This window comes from Poecilia latipinna, unplaced genomic scaffold (genome assembly GCF_001443285.1).
Source record: "Poecilia latipinna isolate Pla-1442-1.1 unplaced genomic scaffold, P_latipinna-1.0 Scaffold1021, whole genome shotgun sequence".
Lineage (NCBI taxonomy): Eukaryota > Metazoa > Chordata > Actinopteri > Cyprinodontiformes > Poeciliidae > Poecilia > Poecilia latipinna.
The window spans coordinates 162,338-181,644 of NW_015113637.1; the positions used below are offsets into that span (position 1 = coordinate 162,338).

General features: G+C 43.2%; 1 protein-coding gene across 1 annotated transcript in view; it reads left to right on the forward strand.

Annotated features, from left to right (window-relative positions):
* The window catches only part of dennd4b (DENN/MADD domain containing 4B), a 48,798-nt gene that overhangs the window by 10,297 nt on the left and 19,194 nt on the right, over nt 1-19,307 (forward strand). Inside the window, exons 2-9 of the mRNA XM_015050956.1 lie at nt 3,830-4,189; nt 5,484-5,739; nt 5,808-5,877; nt 6,360-6,529; nt 6,621-6,862; nt 6,976-7,042; nt 7,392-7,450; nt 8,544-8,688. Of these exons, the coding sequence (XP_014906442.1) occupies nt 3,849-4,189; nt 5,484-5,739; nt 5,808-5,877; nt 6,360-6,529; nt 6,621-6,862; nt 6,976-7,042; nt 7,392-7,450; nt 8,544-8,688 (1,350 nt within the window). The 5' untranslated portion in view covers nt 3,830-3,848. The remainder of the gene's footprint in view (nt 1-3,829; nt 4,190-5,483; nt 5,740-5,807; nt 5,878-6,359; nt 6,530-6,620; nt 6,863-6,975; nt 7,043-7,391; nt 7,451-8,543; nt 8,689-19,307) is intronic.

Below are 19,307 nucleotides of genomic sequence, written 5' to 3' on the forward strand. Positions count from 1 at the left end.
ACATCCAACCAACATCCAACCAACGTCCATCCAGCATCCAACCAACGTCCAACCAGCATCCAAACAATATCCAACCAACGTCCAACAAGCATCCAACTAGCATCCAACCAGCATCCAACCAACATCCAACCAACGTCCAACAAGCATCCAAACAACATCCAACCAGCTTCCAACCAACATCCAACCAACATCCAACCAGCATCCAACCAACGTCCAACCAGCATCCAAACAACATCCAACCAGTTTCCAACTAGCATCCAACCAGCATCGAACCAACATCCAACCAACGTCCAACCAGCATCCAAACAGCATCCAACCAACGTCCAACCAGCATCCAAACAACATCCAACCAGTTTCCAACAAGCAACCAACTAGCATCCAACCAACATCCAACCAGCTTCCAACAAGCATCCAACTAGCATCCAACCAACATCCAACCAGCTTCCAACCAGCATCCAATGTCCAACCAGCTTCCAACCAACATCCAACCAGCTTCCAACCAACATCCAACCAGCATCCAACCAGCATCCAACCAGTTTCCAACAAGCAACCAACTAGCATCCAACCAACATCCAACCAGCTTCCAACAAGCATCCAACTAGCATCCAACCAACATCCAACCAGCTTCCAACCAGCATCCAATGTCCAACCAGCTTCCAACCAACATCCATCCTCAGCGGCCATGTTGTTTTTGTGTCCAGATCCGTTCTGAGTTTCTGTGGTTCAGCGGATCAGAACCAGCACCACCCAGCAGAGTAGTAATTCTGTGGGCTAGCAGCTCTGGCTCTGGTTCTGCTGAACACCACAGATGGAGATGGGTCGGGTTCTGGTTCTGGTTCTGGTTCTGCTCTGTCATCCTGGCAGCAGCTGCTCCTCTCTTCTCTGCCACAGATAAAAATAGAGGCAGATATTTGGAGCCTCAGCGCCTCGGCTTTCAGCCTGCTGCTGAAACGGACCGGAACCTCTGAGACGGACCAGAGTCCAGAACCACCCCAGGAACAACCCTGAAGCTTTCAATAAAACCCAGATCACTTCATTCAACAAGAGAGAGTTCTGGTTCTGGTGACCAGCACACAGTCACTGTCTCCAACGAAGGTTGTGCAACTACTTCATGGAAAGTTGAGTGGAAGGAAATGCAGTCTGACCCGGTTCTGAGTCAGCTAAACAGGAAGTGGTCGACACCAACGTGACGTTTGCATCTCTGGAAGAACTCAGGTTCTGTCCCTGTAACCATGGCAACAGTCAGTTCAGCGAGGAAGACTCCGATGAAGACTATGATGAGTCCGTTTCACTTCTGTTTTTTTTTTTAAATCAAACATCCAGCAAAATACTAAACAATATGTCAGAATATAACGTAAATAAATCTCATGTTATATGAAATCATACGTTATATAATATAACCTTAAACTATTCAAAACATAAAACCAGCATAAGAAACGGTAAATAAAAATGTTTTAGTTGCTTTTTAAAAACCTCCAGTCAGAAATCGGAGCTGTGAGGGAAAGACGTCCAAAACCTCCAACTGATAAACGTCAGAGAACCAGCAGAACATTTAGCTACCAGGGAACCAGCAGAACATTTAGCTACCAGGGAACCAGCAGAACATTTAGCTACCAGGGAACCGGCAGAACATTTAGCTTAGCTACCAGGGAACCAGCAGAACATTTAGCTACCAGGGAACCAGCAGAACATTTAGCTACCAGGGAACCAGCAGCCTTGTCATGTGACCCTCTGCAGGTCAGCACCAGAACTTTACATCAACCCTAAAACCAACCAGAGGGACACGACAGGATTTAGTCTGGCTGCTGTGTTCTGCATTCATACCAAACGAGAAACGAAGGATTAATCCAGCAGGTAAAAAGTAACAGACGAGGTCAGAATAAAGCCTGAATGATTTCCTCCAGATCAGCTCGTCTGTCTGACCTTAGAAAAGTTTCTTACATGAAACAGAAACGGCCTCAACGTGAGTCGCAGCCTGATGACGAGTCAAACGAGACGCCTGGAGTTTAACCTTCATAAAATCTGATTTATTAAAGTGGCCTGTTAATAAACCAGGTCACTGTAATAAAATGAAACTAAATGATAAAAACTAAGAACAATAAACAGGAATAAATATAGAAATCATTAAATCCCTGCCAGCATGCCTAGGTGGACCCCATATGGGGAAAAGGTGGGCAGACCAGATGGGTCCCATACGGGTTTGTCCATGTAGGGCCGCAGCCTACGTGGGCCCTACATGGACAAACCCATATGGGACCCATCTGGTCTGCCCACCTTTTCCCCATATGGGGTCCACCTAGGCATGCTGGCAGGGATGAAACAATAATTATTGAATTTGTAAAAATACATGTGAAATATTTTAATGTGAAGGAAAGAACAAAGAAAATATAATAAAATAAATTTCAGTCAGTTATAGATTGAAATAAATAATTTATTAAAAAACTAAACAAGATGAATAAATAATGTAAATAAATCCATAAGTAAATATTGTTTCCGTGTTTCATCGGGTTTCTCCTCTCTGTCTGGTTCTGGTTCTGGTTCTGGTCCAGTCATGCCTCCATTGTTCCGTCTGAATGAAAGCTGCAGTCATGTGACTCTGCCTGATACGTTGCTATGACGACCATCAGTGACAAGCAGCCTCTGTTGTGCCCGGCGGTGCCAGCCGGCCGATCCGGGTCAGAGACGTCGGCGCCATCATCATCATCATCATCATCACTGCTGTTTCTATGACGATGACAAAACCAGACTGAAGAACCTGGTTCTGGAGGTTCGGGAAGGTTTAGTTTCTCTGAAGCTGCTTTTGGATCAGTCGGTTCTGATTCTAATGTGAAACTGACCGACTTCATCACATTTATTCTCAGCTCGTTTTTTTCTGCTTCCTGTGGAAACAGGAAGTGAGCAGCAAGTCCCGCCCACCTGATGCTCAGCTGGGGAGGAAGTGCAGCAAACCATTCTGCTGTTTGGGTCGGTTCTGGTTCCGGTCTGAGCTCACTTTAATCTGGTTCTGGTTTTTAACTGGTTTCAGAACCCAGCTCGGTTCAGTTTGGTTCTGCTGGGTTCTGTTTGGGTCAGAACCAGCTGCTGCAGTACTTCCTGTTCATCTGGACTGGATCATCTGATCAGAACTGGGCGGTTTTGCTGTTCTTTCCTTCCGCCGGTTCTGACTGAAGGTAACAGAACCGTTGATAACCGGATGTGCTGTCACCATGGCAACCGGCGACCACACAGGAAGTCCTCAAAGAACAGGAAGCAGGCTGCCAGGCCTCTTCCTGTTTGCCGGATGAACTTTGGCCTCTGTCACTTTTCCCCCTGATGACGGGTCCAAATCTGAGCCCCACAGGAAGGAACCGGCTGGTTCAGCAGAACCAGAACCGGGTTAGTTTGTCAGAAAGTGAAGCTGATTCTTAATCTAGAGTCACAGACAGAAATTTATTTCTAGACTTCCTGTAATCTGGATTAATCTGTTCACAGGAGGTTCAGTGGAATCACTCAATCGGGTTTGAAACTGGATTGTATTAAACCTGGTCTAAACCTGTTCTAACTTTTCTGAAAATGGTTCAGACTAGTTTATATCTGGTCTAAACCGGGTTCAAACCAAATTTGAACCTGATCTAGATTGAGGCTGGTTGAGCTGAAGATTGAATTTGGTCCAACCTGGTTTGGAACTGGTCTGATCCAGTTCTGATCCCGTTCCGTTTTGGATTGAATCCATAGTCGTGTTTTGCCTCTTCAGGATTTTCAGGGTTTATGATATTAATAAAACTGTAGGAAGTATTTTCCACTGAGGCTTTAACCCTCTGCTGGTGACCTCTGACCTCTGACCCTGCAGTGAAGGCCATTCAGGAGGCATGACGGATGAGAAATGTCCCCAGCTGGTGGACTACTTCGTGGTGGCGGGCCTGGACCCCGCCGGGCCCTGGAGGTCCCTGGACGAAGACGGCCGGGCCTCCTCCTCCTCTTCTTCGTCCTCCTCTTCATCATCAGCGGCAGTGGTCCGGGCGGCGGAGCCGGTGACGGACCTGGCGGTGATCGCTCGCGGTCTGGGGGAGGAAGTGCCAGAAGGTTTCACCTGCATAGAGAAGACCCTGGGGGGCCACTCGGCCGAGCTGAGCGCCGGGCTCATCAACAACCCACACCTGTACCTGTGCTACCGCCGGGGGCGGGACAAGCCACCGGTCCTGGACCTGGGGTGAGTCACCACACTGGATCTGGGTCTGGTTCTGAACTAGTTCATTAGATTTAAAGAACAGCGTGGCTTTGCTGCCACCTAGTGGTCTTTAAAGGGAACTATGACTAGTTATAAAAATAGACCTTATTTGGGAAATATTTATCTCGGATGTAAAAACAGTACAGTAATAATACTGTAGGTTATTTGGTTTTATAAATTTTAATAAAATATTTTCACAGGAATGTCGCCATGTTGTTCACACTGCAATGCATTCTGGGTAAATGACATATAGCGGTCCAACTGCCTGGGTCCTCCAGCCAAAACAGTGATGAGTAACTTTGTTAGCCTTTTGAATTTGAATCGGAGCGCATTGAAATTGATCAGAACTAGAAATAACAAGAGGTGATGAAGAGGAGGAGCAAACAGAGGAAGAGTTGGCGGTAGCATTAGCATTTCCAGTAGCAGTAGCTTCATTAGCATTTCCAGTAGCAGTAGCTCCATTAGCATTTCCAGTAGCAATAGCTTCATTAGCATTTCCAGTAGCAGTAGCTCCATTAGCATTTCCAGTAGCAATAGCGTCATTAGCATTTCCAGTAGCAGTAGCTCCATTAGCATTTCCAGTAGCAGTAGCTCCATTAGCATTTCCTGTCCAGATCAGGTTGTGTTCCACTCTCCTTTCTTTCACATGGGAAATTATCCAGATTCTGTCTCAATTTTTATTTTTTATCACAGCTGATGGTGACACCGTGTGGCATTATCTAAAGTGACACCAGTCAAACGTAATATGATAAACAACTACTGGGGTAAAGTTAGCCTTCCTGTGTTTACTCTGTAGACTTCAGTACAGAATGGTCCTTATGACGTCATCAATCCAGCGGTGAAAAAATGGCGACCACCACGGGTGATAAATGCAACAAAAGATGTAGATCAGGGGGACCCAAAGTCGGTCCTCGAGGGCCGGCATCCTGCATATTCTAGTTCTGTCCCTGGTGGTTGTAACAACCTTCTCAGCAAGTCAATATTCCTCTTAGGCCTCTAACGAGCCATCATTTGATGCAGGTGTGCTTAATCAGGGAGAACTAAAACATGCGATGCCGGCCCTCAAGGACCGACTTTGGACACCCCTGATGTAGATTTTTAAAGTAATTATGAGTTTTGGCTTCTCAAAAACAGCATTTTTTTTAAGTAATAGGAAAATTCCAACATATTTAGGCCAACATGTTCAACTAGTGTGGATCCTTTTAAAGGAACAGGGCTCTGCTGCCACCTAGTGGCCGTGTTACTGAGCCCGTCCCTGTCGTGTTCTGATCTGCAGGGTTCTGTATGAGGGGAAGGAGCAGCCGAAGCAGGGCTGGTACGTCATCGAGACCACGCCCTACAGCCGCTCAGCCAGCCTGAGCTCCGGCGGCGCCCCCACGGCCCACCGGGTCTTCCTCATGTACCGCCGGGCCCTGGACTCGCAGGGCCTGCACACGCTGGGCGTCACCGACATCGCCCTGCTGATGCCTGGCAAGGGGGAGGTGGCGCCACACACATTCTGTCGGGTCGACAAGAATCTGAACACGGGCATGGTGAGTAGCAGTGGCAGTCCGGACCCGTTCTGTGAGGGTGTGAATACTAATGGGTCCTGTTTCTGCAGTGGGGTCCAGCTCTGCACGTCTGCTACAAGAGAGCCGTGGCCAAAGCCAACGCCCTGGTGTTCGAAGCCAGTGAGTCGGCGCTCAGCTACTTCCTGTTGTACCTGAGGCTGCAGAAGGACGAGATTTGGGTTTGGGTTCACAGTCCGGTTCCTAGCAGCCAGGTTTTCTAACAATAATGACATCGATAACTTAAGAGTTAGCTGTGCTGAGTTGCTAACACTAATGTGCTAAGCATAAATATTAGATCCGCTAATGCTAAAGTGCTATTCCAGCATGGTATTTGGTAAGTTACCAAAAATGTTAAAGTGCTAAGCTAAATATTAGCTTTACTATTAGCAGATTAGCAGAAGTGTGCCCACCACTTTAAGCTTCCAGACTGGACATCAACACCCAGAGTCTGAAAAAAAGCTTCCAGAAGTCAGAAGAGCTTCATACATCAGGGTGTTTTTGGACAGAAATCACTTCTTGAAGCAGAGAGATCCTCTCCTCCGTCTGCACTCTCAGATTCTGAACGGCCCGGCCTTGCTGATTCTACCCTCTGTGTCCTGCAGGTCTGATCAGCCGGTACCCAGAGGAGGACCTGGAGGCGTTCCCTCTTCCCGAGTCGGTGCCGGTCTTCTGTCTGCCGATGGGCGTCACCGTGGAGAGCTGGCCGCTGAACTCCAAGTACCAGCTGCCCGTCTTTTCCACCTTTGTCCTCACGTCCGCCTCCGGAGACAAGGTGGGTCCAGAGACGATTGCTGCGGTTAGACCAAATGGACCAGAGAGGCGGAGAACGCCAGCGTCAAGTAACCCCATCTCGGTTCCTGCAGGTCTATGGCGCTGCCATCCAGTTCTACGAGTCGTTCTCCAGGGATCTTCTGTCTGAGCGGCAGAACGTCCGGCTCGGCCTGCTCAGTGTGGTGGACCGCCGGCCCATCACCAGCCGCAGTCTGCACGCCAAGAAGAGCATCTGCGTCCTGTCCCACTGGCCCTTCTTCACAGTCTTCCAGAAGTTCCTCACCTTCATCTACAGATACTCCATTTCCGGGCCGCACGTTCTGCCGCTCGAGAAGTCCGAATCCTTCCTTTCCACTCAGCCGTGTTTTCAGATAAAAAATTTCTTTATTTACGGAGTCTGCATCTCTTCTTCTCTGTCTTTACTCGTCTCTGTTCCTGTTTCTGCAGACACATCTCCAGCTTCATGCACAACGTTCCGTTCCCTTCCCCTCAGCGTCCGCGGATCCTCGTTCAGGTAAAAGTCAAACCAAAACAAACCTATGAACCCGGCAACTGATACCAGAAAAGTTTCAACTCTGGATAAGAGACTAGTTAAATAAAAACCAGACGAGGCCTTGTATATAACTCAGTATCATCAGCATATCGCCTGATCTCAGATAGAGATCTGCTCCACCGGTCACTCCTCTGTCTGGACCTGAAGTCCATCCATCCGTCCATCTTCGTCCACTTATCTGGGGTCAGGTCGTGGGGTCGGCAGCCTAAGAAGGGAGGCCCAGACTTCCCTCTGCCATCCACTTGCTCCAGCTCCTCTGGGGGAATCCTTCAGGTCCCTTCATGGTTTAATTTTCCCATCTGTGTTGCAGCTCTCTCCGTACGACAACCTGCTGCTTTGCCAGCCGGTCTCCTCCCCACTCCCACTCAGGTGAGTGCGACTGGGTCAAATACAGAACCCTGAGGAACACCAAACCTCAGTAAACACACACAGATTAAATGTTGAACTGTTCCTTTAATTTCTCAGAGACTCACCTGATTAAGTTGTTTTGTTTTTACTAGTGATGCGTCTGGCAACACCGATGCATCAGCGCATGCGTCAAGCCCACAGACCAAACCCGGGTCGGTGCGCGTGTTGGTTTCAGCAAGTCACGTGACCGATACAGGAAGCGAATCTGTCAAAAGCATTTGCCAAACGAATTCTTGATCTTTTACAGCGTCAACTATGGCGCAGCCTCAAAGGAAAGGTTTCCTCAGTGTGGGACCATTTTGATCTCATATCGGAAAATAAATTTGTTTTCATTTTGTTTCATCCGGTTCTTGTCAGTTTCTACTTGATCTATCTGAATCCAAATTCAGCTGAAATTGACTCTTAGTATACTTTCATATTATGTTCTGCAGGTTAAGTGTCGCATATGTTTGACTAAACTGTCTTATTTAAATAAATCCACATTTTCAATGTTGAGGCATCATGAGAATGAAGTCCCAGATAAACTCAGATATGCAGCCATTCTACAAATTACTCAGGTGCTTTTTATAAATTATTTCACATAAATGTAATGTTTAAATCATTTTTTTCTACAGCAGAAGTTTTGTCCAAAACTGTAAGAGACTAAATTTCAAAATGATGTAAAAACTTTTAAAATAAAAGTCTGTGGAAACATAACAGTCCACATGCATCCTCATTCCAAACACATTCACTTAAATGTTCACTTTATGGTTCATGTTCACATTATTTATTGACCTTATATCAAATACATTTTAAATTTACCTGAAGATATGACATAATGTAATATACAATAAAATACAATGACTTAAATCTTATTGTATAGAGTAGGTCATCAAATCACTACGCTGCCTGTAGTGATTATTAATGTCCAGCAGGTGTCAGTATTCAGTGACAGAATCAATACAGTTTTGCTTTGGGCCGAAACGCTTCATGACGTCTCATCTACCCATCACTAGTTGTGATTTTCATGCTAACTGTGTGTGTGTGTGTGTGTGTGTGTGTGTGTGTGTGGCAGTGGTGCGAGCTTCCTGAAGCTGCTCCAGAACCTGGGTCCAGAGAACTCCTGCACACTGCTGCTTGCCGTCCTCACCGAACACAAGCTGCTGCTGCACTCACTGCGACCTGACGTCCTGACCTCCGTCAGCGAGGCCCTTGTCTCTGTAAGACTCCACCCTCCTCCTGAAACAGAACCGGGTCAGGTCTGCTCCCTGGAACTGAGCAGACCTGGAGGAGCCGGTTCTGGTTCTAAAAGCTAAATATGTTAATTATTCTGAAATATTGCAGGGACAGATCATAGCCTGGGTCCTTTGCGCTTGTGTATGACAGGAGATGTGATATTTTGTTTCCTGATCACTGACATCAAGTTAGGCTGAGGCTGCAGAGAGGTGGAAGTAACTAATACTGCCACCTGCAGGTGGGAGTTAGCATCACTGCAGCCCAATGTTTTTTTGTGTGAATTTTTAGTGAATTCACAATTATGCATTAGTGTGGAAAAATGCTAGTTTTGCACTTGGCTGCTAAACTAGTGGGGTAACCAGCATGCTAGTGCCGAAATGCTAACCCAGTAGGGCAGTTATTTCGCTCTCAAATCATCATCTACATAAAACTGGTTGATGGGATAATAAATGGTAGATGATGAAGACTTTACGGGAATCATATTCATGTAGTGGATGTTAATAACCGGGAATTAACTAAAATAAGATGGAGAATCTTTACATCTGTGAGGTTGAGCAAAGCAGGGGAAGCACCGCCACCCTGTGGCATAACTCGGTACAACACTTCAATTCACTTTCACTTCCTTTTAATTCTGGTAAATAAAACAAAACAATATGATCACATGTTGTGTTTCACACTTCATTTTATCAGTTTTATCATTTTATAAATGTTTAAAAAGATATAGAAAAAATGTCAAATTAATCAGAAATTTAATGGCCTCCTTGTTGAAGACCTTTGCTCTAAACTGTGGAAGATGTTGTTTATTCTCTGGATTATTCAGCATTATTACAGAACTAGAAAATTCCTGAAGAAATTTAACCGGGGCCTGCCAAAGTGTGCCCGTCGGTTTGGACCCAGCGTTCTGATGCTAAAAATTAGCATCAATGCTAAAGAAAGCTGCAATGTACTCAACGGCATGTGGATAGTCTCAAGCATGTTGAGTAGGATATACTTATCCCATTCTGTATGTTAAAATTAGTGTATAGGCTAAAATTAGCCAAAATGCTAATGTTAGCCTAAATGCTGGCAGTAGCATGTGGAGCATTACTAGCATGTTGTTTATACAGTACTAAACATTTCTAATTTATAAGAAAACTAGCTAATAGCTAACTTTAGGAAAAAGGCTAATGCACAAGGCAGTGCACTAGTGGGGAGCAGTGAAATGCTAATATTTGTGCTATTGTCACTGTCCTGAGGAAAAAAAAGATAATAAAGGCTAATATTATTGCACCGCCTATGGCGGTGCACTCACATGGGAGGAATGTTGAGACTTTTATTTTGAAACATTCATTAAGCTTCATTTTAACTTACCACACTAATCCAATGTGTAACAGTGGTTTGCTTAAACCAATTATATAATGCCCAGAACATTCTGCCCTGTCTGTAGTTATAACGTTCTGCTCAGCCCTCCTCTGTANCGTTGTCGCCCTGTGACAAACACAAAGCTTTCAGTTTATATGCTGCTGTGATTTATCCAGTAAAATAGATTCCACGTTTGTGTGCAGAAAATGGTTTAAAGACTGACGTACTTCAGATATGTCCTTCTTAGAGCTGCTCGCACTGCACCACTTCTGGAAACTGTACTCAAAGAACTCAAGTTTTGACATGATCAGTTCCATCTTGTGGTGTTTGTCAATCTTAATCTCTGCACACTGGAGATCATCTGAACGGTGATGGACTGCAGAGGAAAAGCAGCATAAACATGTAAGGTCAGTTTAACTGTTGACACCTTGTCTGTGGTTATTAAACTGCAGTGTGTTACATGTATTAAATGTATTTTTTACATTTTTATCAAAACTGTCACTATGTCCTCATGGTAAATATGAGACAGATAATCTTTGAAAGCATTGATCTCCTCCACCTCCTCCCTGTTGTCCTAGCTGGCTGCAGAAATGCACCACTCAAAAACATCCAATCAGAGCCAAGAGGAGGGTCTTAGCGCTGTCAATCAATGCTCATGTACACCCTGCTCACTTCACAGGGGACGGACCTGTAATTCACATTTTCAGGCTAAGCTCACAGTTTTCTCAGAATTTCCTATTTCAGCTTTAAGCCGTTTATCTCAGAGTTTTTGATCAAAACTTCAACAAGCTGCTAAGTTCAGTTTCAGCAGAGTCTGAAAATGATTTGAATCATATGAATCATTTTGAGGTAACAACAAAAACAATGAGAAACATGAACATACCTCTTTTGTTAAACGGGCCAACCTGTGCTGCTCCATAACCTGCAATCTGAACCTTGGTGCCGCTGAAACACAAGAGAAACAAAACTAAAAATAAGTCACATTAAGAAAAACAACCAACTCTGGGAGACCAGAGACCAAACGTTTTCCTGGATGAACTTTGCATCATCTTGCAGATCAAGAACCAAATTCTGACATTAGAGGAGATAAAACTTACAGTAGGAGAGTATCTGGACAGAGAGCTAGTCCGATTGGTCGGACTGTTGTTTTTCTTGGCAGCTTGAGGAGCATGATGTCATGTCTACGGCCGTTGCTATCTCTATAAATCTCATGTTTAGTGATTACATGCTCATCTGGCTTAGCCATTTAGGATGAACTCCTACCTGGGCCTTGATAACCCTAAGCAAATGAAGCACAATTAATAGAGAAACAAACAGTTCTTGAAGATTTGTCAGTTTTTAACTTGAAGATTTAAGGAAAAAGTCCATTGTTGCCATTTTATTTTGTAACAAGCTTGGGCTTTATTGTGGTTCTTAAAAACACTTTTTCTTTATATTTAAATGTTTACAACACATATATTCATCAAACTGACCATGATGGACAGAGTGACTTTAAAGTCCACTGCATTACCACCGTCTGTCATGATGTGTGTGGTTGAAATGCAGCAGGAAGGAGATTTAATTAAAAATCAAACTTACAAAACGACAGGAAAGTCCAAGGAATAAAAATAAATCCAAACCAGAGAAATAAAGAGACCATGAGGAAGCCAGGGAGAAAGGATGTGAACAGTCTGTGATCTGACTGTGATTACATGTTCATCTGCTACTCAAAGAAAATCATCTTTTATGTTGCTAAACGTTAGTTTGGTGTACAGTGGAGCTAATGTGCTAACAAACATAAAGTTAAGGACAATCATAAATGCAAAAGATAGAAAAAAATCCCTGATGATACATTGTGAAAAACAAAAGGACTAATGGAGCTGAAATAACCTTCTTAAAATAAGAATCTTGTCACTTTATAGACCACAAATGTTAGAATGAATTAATAAGGAACACTCTGTTATGGACAAAAGGACTCTTTGTCTTTCTCTGATTTATCTGCACACGGCTGCACGACTAGATAACCTTAACATTTAAGGCTGACGACAGTCACACATAAAAACAGATTAACGAAGGCAACAGGTTGGAGGGAGCAGAATGAGGAGAAAATAAAGCTGAACTCGCGCTGCAGTCTTTGCTTCTTGGTGTCACCTGTAAGGTGAGCTGAGAGGAGCTGGACATCACTGTCTGTTCCAGCTGTATGAACGGCAACATTTGATCATTTTCTGCATTAAAACCTGTTTTATTTTTAACTAAATCTCATTATTTCTCACGGTAATGTAACCAATATGTAAAACTCACAAACAGGTAGGTTGAAAAAATTTGGATTTCAGATCAATGTAGTTACAATTAGTATTCATGAGGATAGTAAACACAAACCTTGTTGTCAAGAAATGAACAGACTGTTTAATACAAGATTGAAAAATATATTATTGTACACTTTTTTCCCTACAGAAAGTGTCCGTCAGGTAGTGCGTTCTCTTTTAATTTAGATTTCTTATTGTTCAGTTCATTCCTTTAGTTCAGTGCTCTTCAAGTCAGTTAGTCAAGTTTCTGTCAAGTTCAATGGCCATGTGTGTTTCTTGGGTTCCAAAATCTGAATCCAGTGAAAGGCAGGAAGTGGATCCAGCAGTCCTGGGTTGAAACCTGGAGCTCAGTGCATGGAGTGAAAATGGTCTCAAAGTATCTGTGTGTGTGTGGAAAAATGGATTTGTAACTCATGTAAGCATCTTTGTGTGTAACTTTGCATAGTTGTATCTGTGAAACATGATTTGTAAGCCATAAAAAGAAAATAAACCTTTTCTTACGCCTACAAATGTTGGAAAAGTCCGCACAAGTTGCCAGATACACAAAACGGCATTTACACACAGATCCGGTTATGAGTGCAAGAGTATTTTTGAGACTCTTCACACCTCGGGGAAGCTCCCAGATTGTGTGTAGATGATGTGTTTACATGCTAGTAAAAGCTGGGACATCTGAGTTTTGCTCTGAGTCTGGTGTTTTTATCCTCTAAACCAGGGGAGCCCAAAGTGGGTCCTGCAGGCCCGGCATCCTGCACGATTTAGATCTCTCCCTGGTTTAACGCACCTGGATCAAATGATGGCTCATTGGAGGCCTAAGAGGAAGATTGAAAAGCTGAAAAGGTTGTAACTAGTGATGAATCAGCGCATGCGTCAAGCCCACAGACCAAACCCGGGTCGGTGCGCGTGTTGGTTTCAGCAAGTCACGTGACCGATACAGGAAGCGAATCTGTCAAAAGCATTTGCCAAACGAATTCTTGATCTTTTACAGCGTCAACTATGGCGCAGCCTCAAAGGAAAGGTTTCCTCAGTGTGGGACCATTTTGATCTCATATCGGAAAATAAATTTGTTTTCATTTTGTTTCATCCGGTTCTTGTCAGTTTCTACTTGATCTGAACCCAAATTCAGCTGAAACTGACTCTTAGTTTGCTTTCATATCATGTTCTGCATTAAGTGTCGCATATGTTTGACTAAACTGTCTTATTTAAATAAATCCACCTCCTCAATGCTGAGGCGTCATGAGAATGAAGTCCCAGATAAACTCAGATATGCAGCCATTCTACAAATTACTCAGGTGCTTTTTATAAATTATTTCACATACAGTGATCCCTCGCTGTAACGCCGTCCACCTTTCACGGTTTCGCAGATTTTTTGTGCAGTTTTTTTCAGTGTTCTGCGTCCTGATTGACCGTATGATTGGTTTGAAAAAATAAAAAATTATGGGGAAACATAACAGTCCACATGCATCCTCATTCCAAACACATTCACTTAAATGTTCACTTTGTGGTTCATGTTCACATTACTTATTGACCTTATATCAAATATATTTTAAATTTAACTGAAGATATGACATAATGTAATATACAAAGACTTGCATCTTATTGTATAGACTAGGTCAAATCAGTACGTTGCCTGTAGGGATTTTTAATGTCCAGCAGGTGTCAGTATTCAGTGACACAGTATCGACAGCTTTGCTTTGGGTCGAAACGACGCCTCATCTACCCATCACTAGTTGTAACTGTCACCAGGGCGAGAACTGAACCGTGCAGGATGCGGGCCCTCGAGGACAGACTTTGGACACCCCTGCTTTACACTCTCCACCCATCATCAGGTGATTAGGCGCCAGGTGTCCTCAATCTTGGGGCAGGCTTCGTCCTGCTACATTATGAATGTGCAGCGCCAACTAAGCCTGTCGCCATAAACAATAAATCAACTAATCACACATTAAACCTATCGACCTCATTTTAATTATAGGCTTTATCGTCTCTTCCTGATTTAGATCAGAGCGGCCACGACGATCCACCGTAACACACCACACACTGCAGGATGATCGGTTACGAAACACCAGCGACAATCTTAGATCAGCCAACAATCTAAGATTATCATAAGGGGAAAACGGGGGCAAAACATCGTGTAGTGTGAACTATTGCATCAGGATGTGTCCATCTTCTCTATTTAAATCTAGTGATTACTGAAGGCCAATACAGACTTCATAGTCTGCACTGTTTTGGTTGAATGCAGTTTTTATTTGGCTTCATGTTGTTTAGTTTTTATTCAAGTACGTTTTTTTTGGAGACTGAAAATCCATTTTATTTTTGTTTTATTTAGTTTATCCGTTCCAGTGTGATGTGTTCTTTTGAGAGTAAAGTGTATCTATGGCAGGAAATCACATGTATTATTAGTCATTTCCATTAAATCAGTGTCAAAAGGTCTTGAAACAATATTATCGTTTATCGCAATAATTTTTTAGACAATCGCTCAGCAAAATTTGTTATCATGACAGGCGTAGCGCCAACATGCAATTCTGTCACTTTTAAGTTATTTGCAACACCCTGACTAACATTAGCTCATGTATATTCGGCACCGTATTACAAGTTTTATAGTAGTTTAATACAAAAATCACCGTTAGCTCACCTGCACCGTCTGAGCCACCTGCTTTCCACCCGCTGCACAGCGGAGATCAGCTCCTCCTCACCACATCGCAGCTTTCCTCCCACCTTTTTCTTTAAGTCTCAGAAAAATCACAATCAGGCTATAAAAAATAGCTCAGCGCTCTCTTCTTCTTTTATCTCACAAAACAACAACTCCCATTTGGTCGCATGTAGCTTAGCACAGCACATGGCGCCTGGAGGCGGGGCACTACACCTCCCGCCACCAGGAGGCGCCACCCTGCTACAGAGCCAAGAAGGGCCGGTGGAAACGCTCCAAAATAGAGCCGAGCCGCTTGTTGAAGTAGAGCCGGAGGAAAAGGGGCAAATGTTTCTGCACTTTTATCAGGGTTGCTGTTCTCATTTGTGAATATAAGAATTATGATTATCAATAACAGGGAGAGATGAGAGGATCTGAGCTTTCTGCGTGTTTATTTAGGTTTGTGTGTCAGTTGAGTCTCTGTGTCTTTCCGTCTACCCCTTGATTGATCCCAGCTGTGTCTTGTTTCCTCGTCGATTCTGTTGTGTTTCATGTCGTTGCCTTGATTGCAGTGCTACAATGTGAGTCATTACCGTTTTGCTCGCCTGTGCTGCCTGGATTTGTGTGTTTCATCATTAAAACCATCATCATTTTTCAATAACCTGGGTCCTCCGTGTTTACCTTACCACCTCGCCACACATCATGACGGATGGACCTGACCAGGAGTAACTACGGTGAGGTTCGCACCAAGAAAGCAAACTCACAACATGGACCCAGCAGACCAGATTTTTGATGGACTTTAATGACTTAAGGTTTACTATTAAGGATTATGTGGAGACAGGCGAAGCATTTCTCCGCCATAATCAATCAAATTTTATTTGTATAGCACATTTCAGCAGCAAGGCATTTCAAAGTGCTTTACAACATAACACACAAAAAAATACAAAGTCATGCATCATAGAATCAACAATCAAAAACATTACATTAAGTCAGGTGCCATTATTAAATTTGTAACTGATCACGTTTCAAATCCTAAACAGCTGAGTTTTTATTCAGGACTTAAAGGCTCTCAGTGTTTCAGCTGTTTTACAGTTTTCTGGAAGTTTGTTCTAAATTTGTGGTGCATAGAAGCTGAATGCTGCTTCTTCTCATTTGGTTCTGGTTCTAAGAAAATAATGCGCCTTGGAATCACCACAAGGTTTGTTCTGGTTGTGGAGGACTGGTATCCGCACCGCCCTTCCCTGGGTTTGGTGGAGCTGCTGCAGGAGGTAGAGTGGGAACGTCAGACAGCTCTTCCTGCCATGGCTGGAGACCCTCTGCCTCCCAAGCCGGAGTTTATTTTGTTTTCCTCATGTTTTCTTTGGGTTCTGGCCCCCCTTCCAGTGCCCCTCCGGTAAGGCACCGACCCAATCGCCCACCCTGGTTGGGTTGTCTTTTTTTGTTTTTTTCTGTGGACTCTTTGCCACTCTTCAAGCCATATCTGAAGATTATACATTGACTTTGATGCACAGCATCACATGTTCAGATGCTGTCCATCTGTAATGCTTCAATAGAGGGAATCATTATTATGTGCCAAATCCACAAAAATAATAGTCTGGTCCAGGAGCTACACAACAGCTTCCTGGCACCTCCTAATATTTATTTTATCATCTTTCATTCAGAAATATCACAACATGTTTTTGTACTTAATGTTTTCATAAGTATAAATTATATTTATACTTATATATATGAGCATGCTCAAATGAAGCTCATCCACATCTTTCAGTCCACAGATGCAGCAGTAACATTATTCTACTTTTGCAGAGCCTGGAAATGGTGGCATGAAGTACTCAAAAAATTTACTTAAAAGTACAAATACACAGACAAAAATGTACTCAAATAAAAGTGAAACTACCACATTAACATTTGTACTTAAGTAAAAGTAAAAAAGTACTGGCTTTTAAAAATGCTTAAGTATTAAAAGTACTTGCTGAATGCATTACCTAATCGCTAATACAATATCATTAAGTGAACCGATCGTATTTAATTTTAATACATCAGAAATATGCCATTTTAATGAACAATGCCAGAGATAAAGCATGTTTTTATTATGTTTACTCTCTGTAACATAGTTTAGACTTAGATATGTGATTCTATCTTGTCTCCTGTCCTAACATAGCATGAACTTCACTTTTTTTTGCCATTAGGGGCATTTATTTTGAAAGAAATTCAACAGAAAGGGGATGGAAAGAAGGTGGGTGAGGGAGGACATGCAACCAAGGAGCCACTTAGGAGTATTGTAGTCTAGACCACCGAACCCAAGACCAAGTCTAGACCAGCACCCCGTGCTACGTGACACAAAAACATTAAGTTTTACCTTCAAAATTGCTTCTCAAATTGATCTGAAAGATCCACATTCCCATAAAACACCTAGATATTAAATACTTCGAGCTGAAATAAATTTAATCAGTAAAGATCCGTCCAGAAGAATCGGATCGTTCCTGAATGTCATATCACTATATAGGAGACTTTGGTCACAGCGTTGTCCCATATTTGCGACACCTCAGTCAACACCTCTACACAATAATTCAACGCATGAATGACAACTTTTTTTCATCGCAGATGCAACATGTGTCTCAGTCTGTACAGCTAGTTTTGCTAGCATCACGTCCACTAGCTTACCTTTCTTTAAGCTTTCCTTCCAAGTGACGCTAAAAGTTGGACTAAGTCCCACCGTCTGTGAAAGCGAAGCGCTGCTGGTTTTACATGTCGTCATATCTTATGATTTATGCAGCTATTATCGTTTAGTTAGACATCTTCTCCCGCTCAGAGGAAACCACTGCGCATGTCTGGAGCTCCGCGTGCGAGTAAAGGTGGAGGCGATGGGTGACAACAGACACTAAGTCACGTTATGCTCGGATTTTACGGCGCCACCTTAAGACCCTGAACTTCACATTTTAACGGACAAAAAGCGCAACGCGACTTGGATGTAACGAGTAACGTAGAAATGTAGTGAAGTAGAAAGTACAGATNCTTACTGTAAAATGTAGTGGAGTAAAAGTAGAAAGTACCCATTATTAAATCTACTTAAGTAAAGTACAGATACATGAAAACTGTACTTAAGTACAGTAACGAAGTACTTCATTACTTCCCACCACTGCTCATCAGTATCCATAGCAGCTTCAACTCCTTGAGGGAGGAGGAAGAAGGGAGATATTGAACTGACAAAGACTGATGTAGCTACTATGATGAGAATGCAAAGCAGTTCAGTGATCAGGCAGGAAGACAGAAATATGAGGGAAAGAATGAAAGATGGGACCAATCTTGCTGTGTTCTGTCTTAGAGAAAGCTTAACTAAATCAAGGAGATGTTGTCCAATGTAAGGCACTGAAACCAAAGTACAAATGACAAAGTAAAGCTTAAATCTAAGCATAAAATTATTAGCACCAACTTCTCCAAAAAGCTTGATGCAGTTGGTGCCTACACAAGTATATTACACAAATATTTCATGCTCAGAGTCTTAATGCAAAAGTCATCCTACAGCTATGATTTCTACAGTATTATCACTTCCATTTGTACACCCATAAAACTTACCAAAGGACTTTAGTCCCAGCATCCCATTAAGTCCAGTTGTGCATTGCACACTGCCTCCGTGTCTTTCTGAAAATTCGTGTTGATCTTGTCGTTGTGCAGATCAATTAAGACCCTCGCAGTCTGTTTAAAATGGTCTTCTTTCATTTGGCACAGTGAATGTCTTACAGATGCAAGTTCTTGATTGAGCTGCTCTGCGACAGCTGAGTTTATTTCTTTCCCAGGGTTGTGGCAAATACTCAGGCTTCTGAGCTTCTCCTCTGGTGTTTCTTTATTAGTTTGAAGAAACCTATTGTAACTCAGGCTTTCCTTCTTTAGATGTGCAGTTGGTGGATGACACCCTATGGACTCTGCGTTGGTATTTTGTGTGAAGGTGGGATATGCTCCGTGCAGAAGAGGAATCGGACATAGGAGTCTTAGTTGTGGGGAGACCTTGGCGTCTTTATTTCGTCCACCTATATATATATATATATATCAGGCTAGCAGAACTGCTGCTGTAAGGTAGTAAACGCACTAGCTGTGTCCGAATTCAGGGTCTGCATCCTTCGAAGGACTGGTCTACGTAGGACGGGTCCTTCGAAGGCCGGGAATAAACTAAGACCGGAAGAAAAATACCTGTGGATTCGGACAGGTGTAGCTTCACCAACTGTCCCCATCTCAGCGTAACTCATGTTGCCTAGCAACCGTGACAGCGCGAAGCAGAGAGGAGAAAAAACAACAGAGCCGAAGTTTGTTTTTCAGTCATGTATTACTGATTTCTATATTATTCTTCACCTTTTATAGT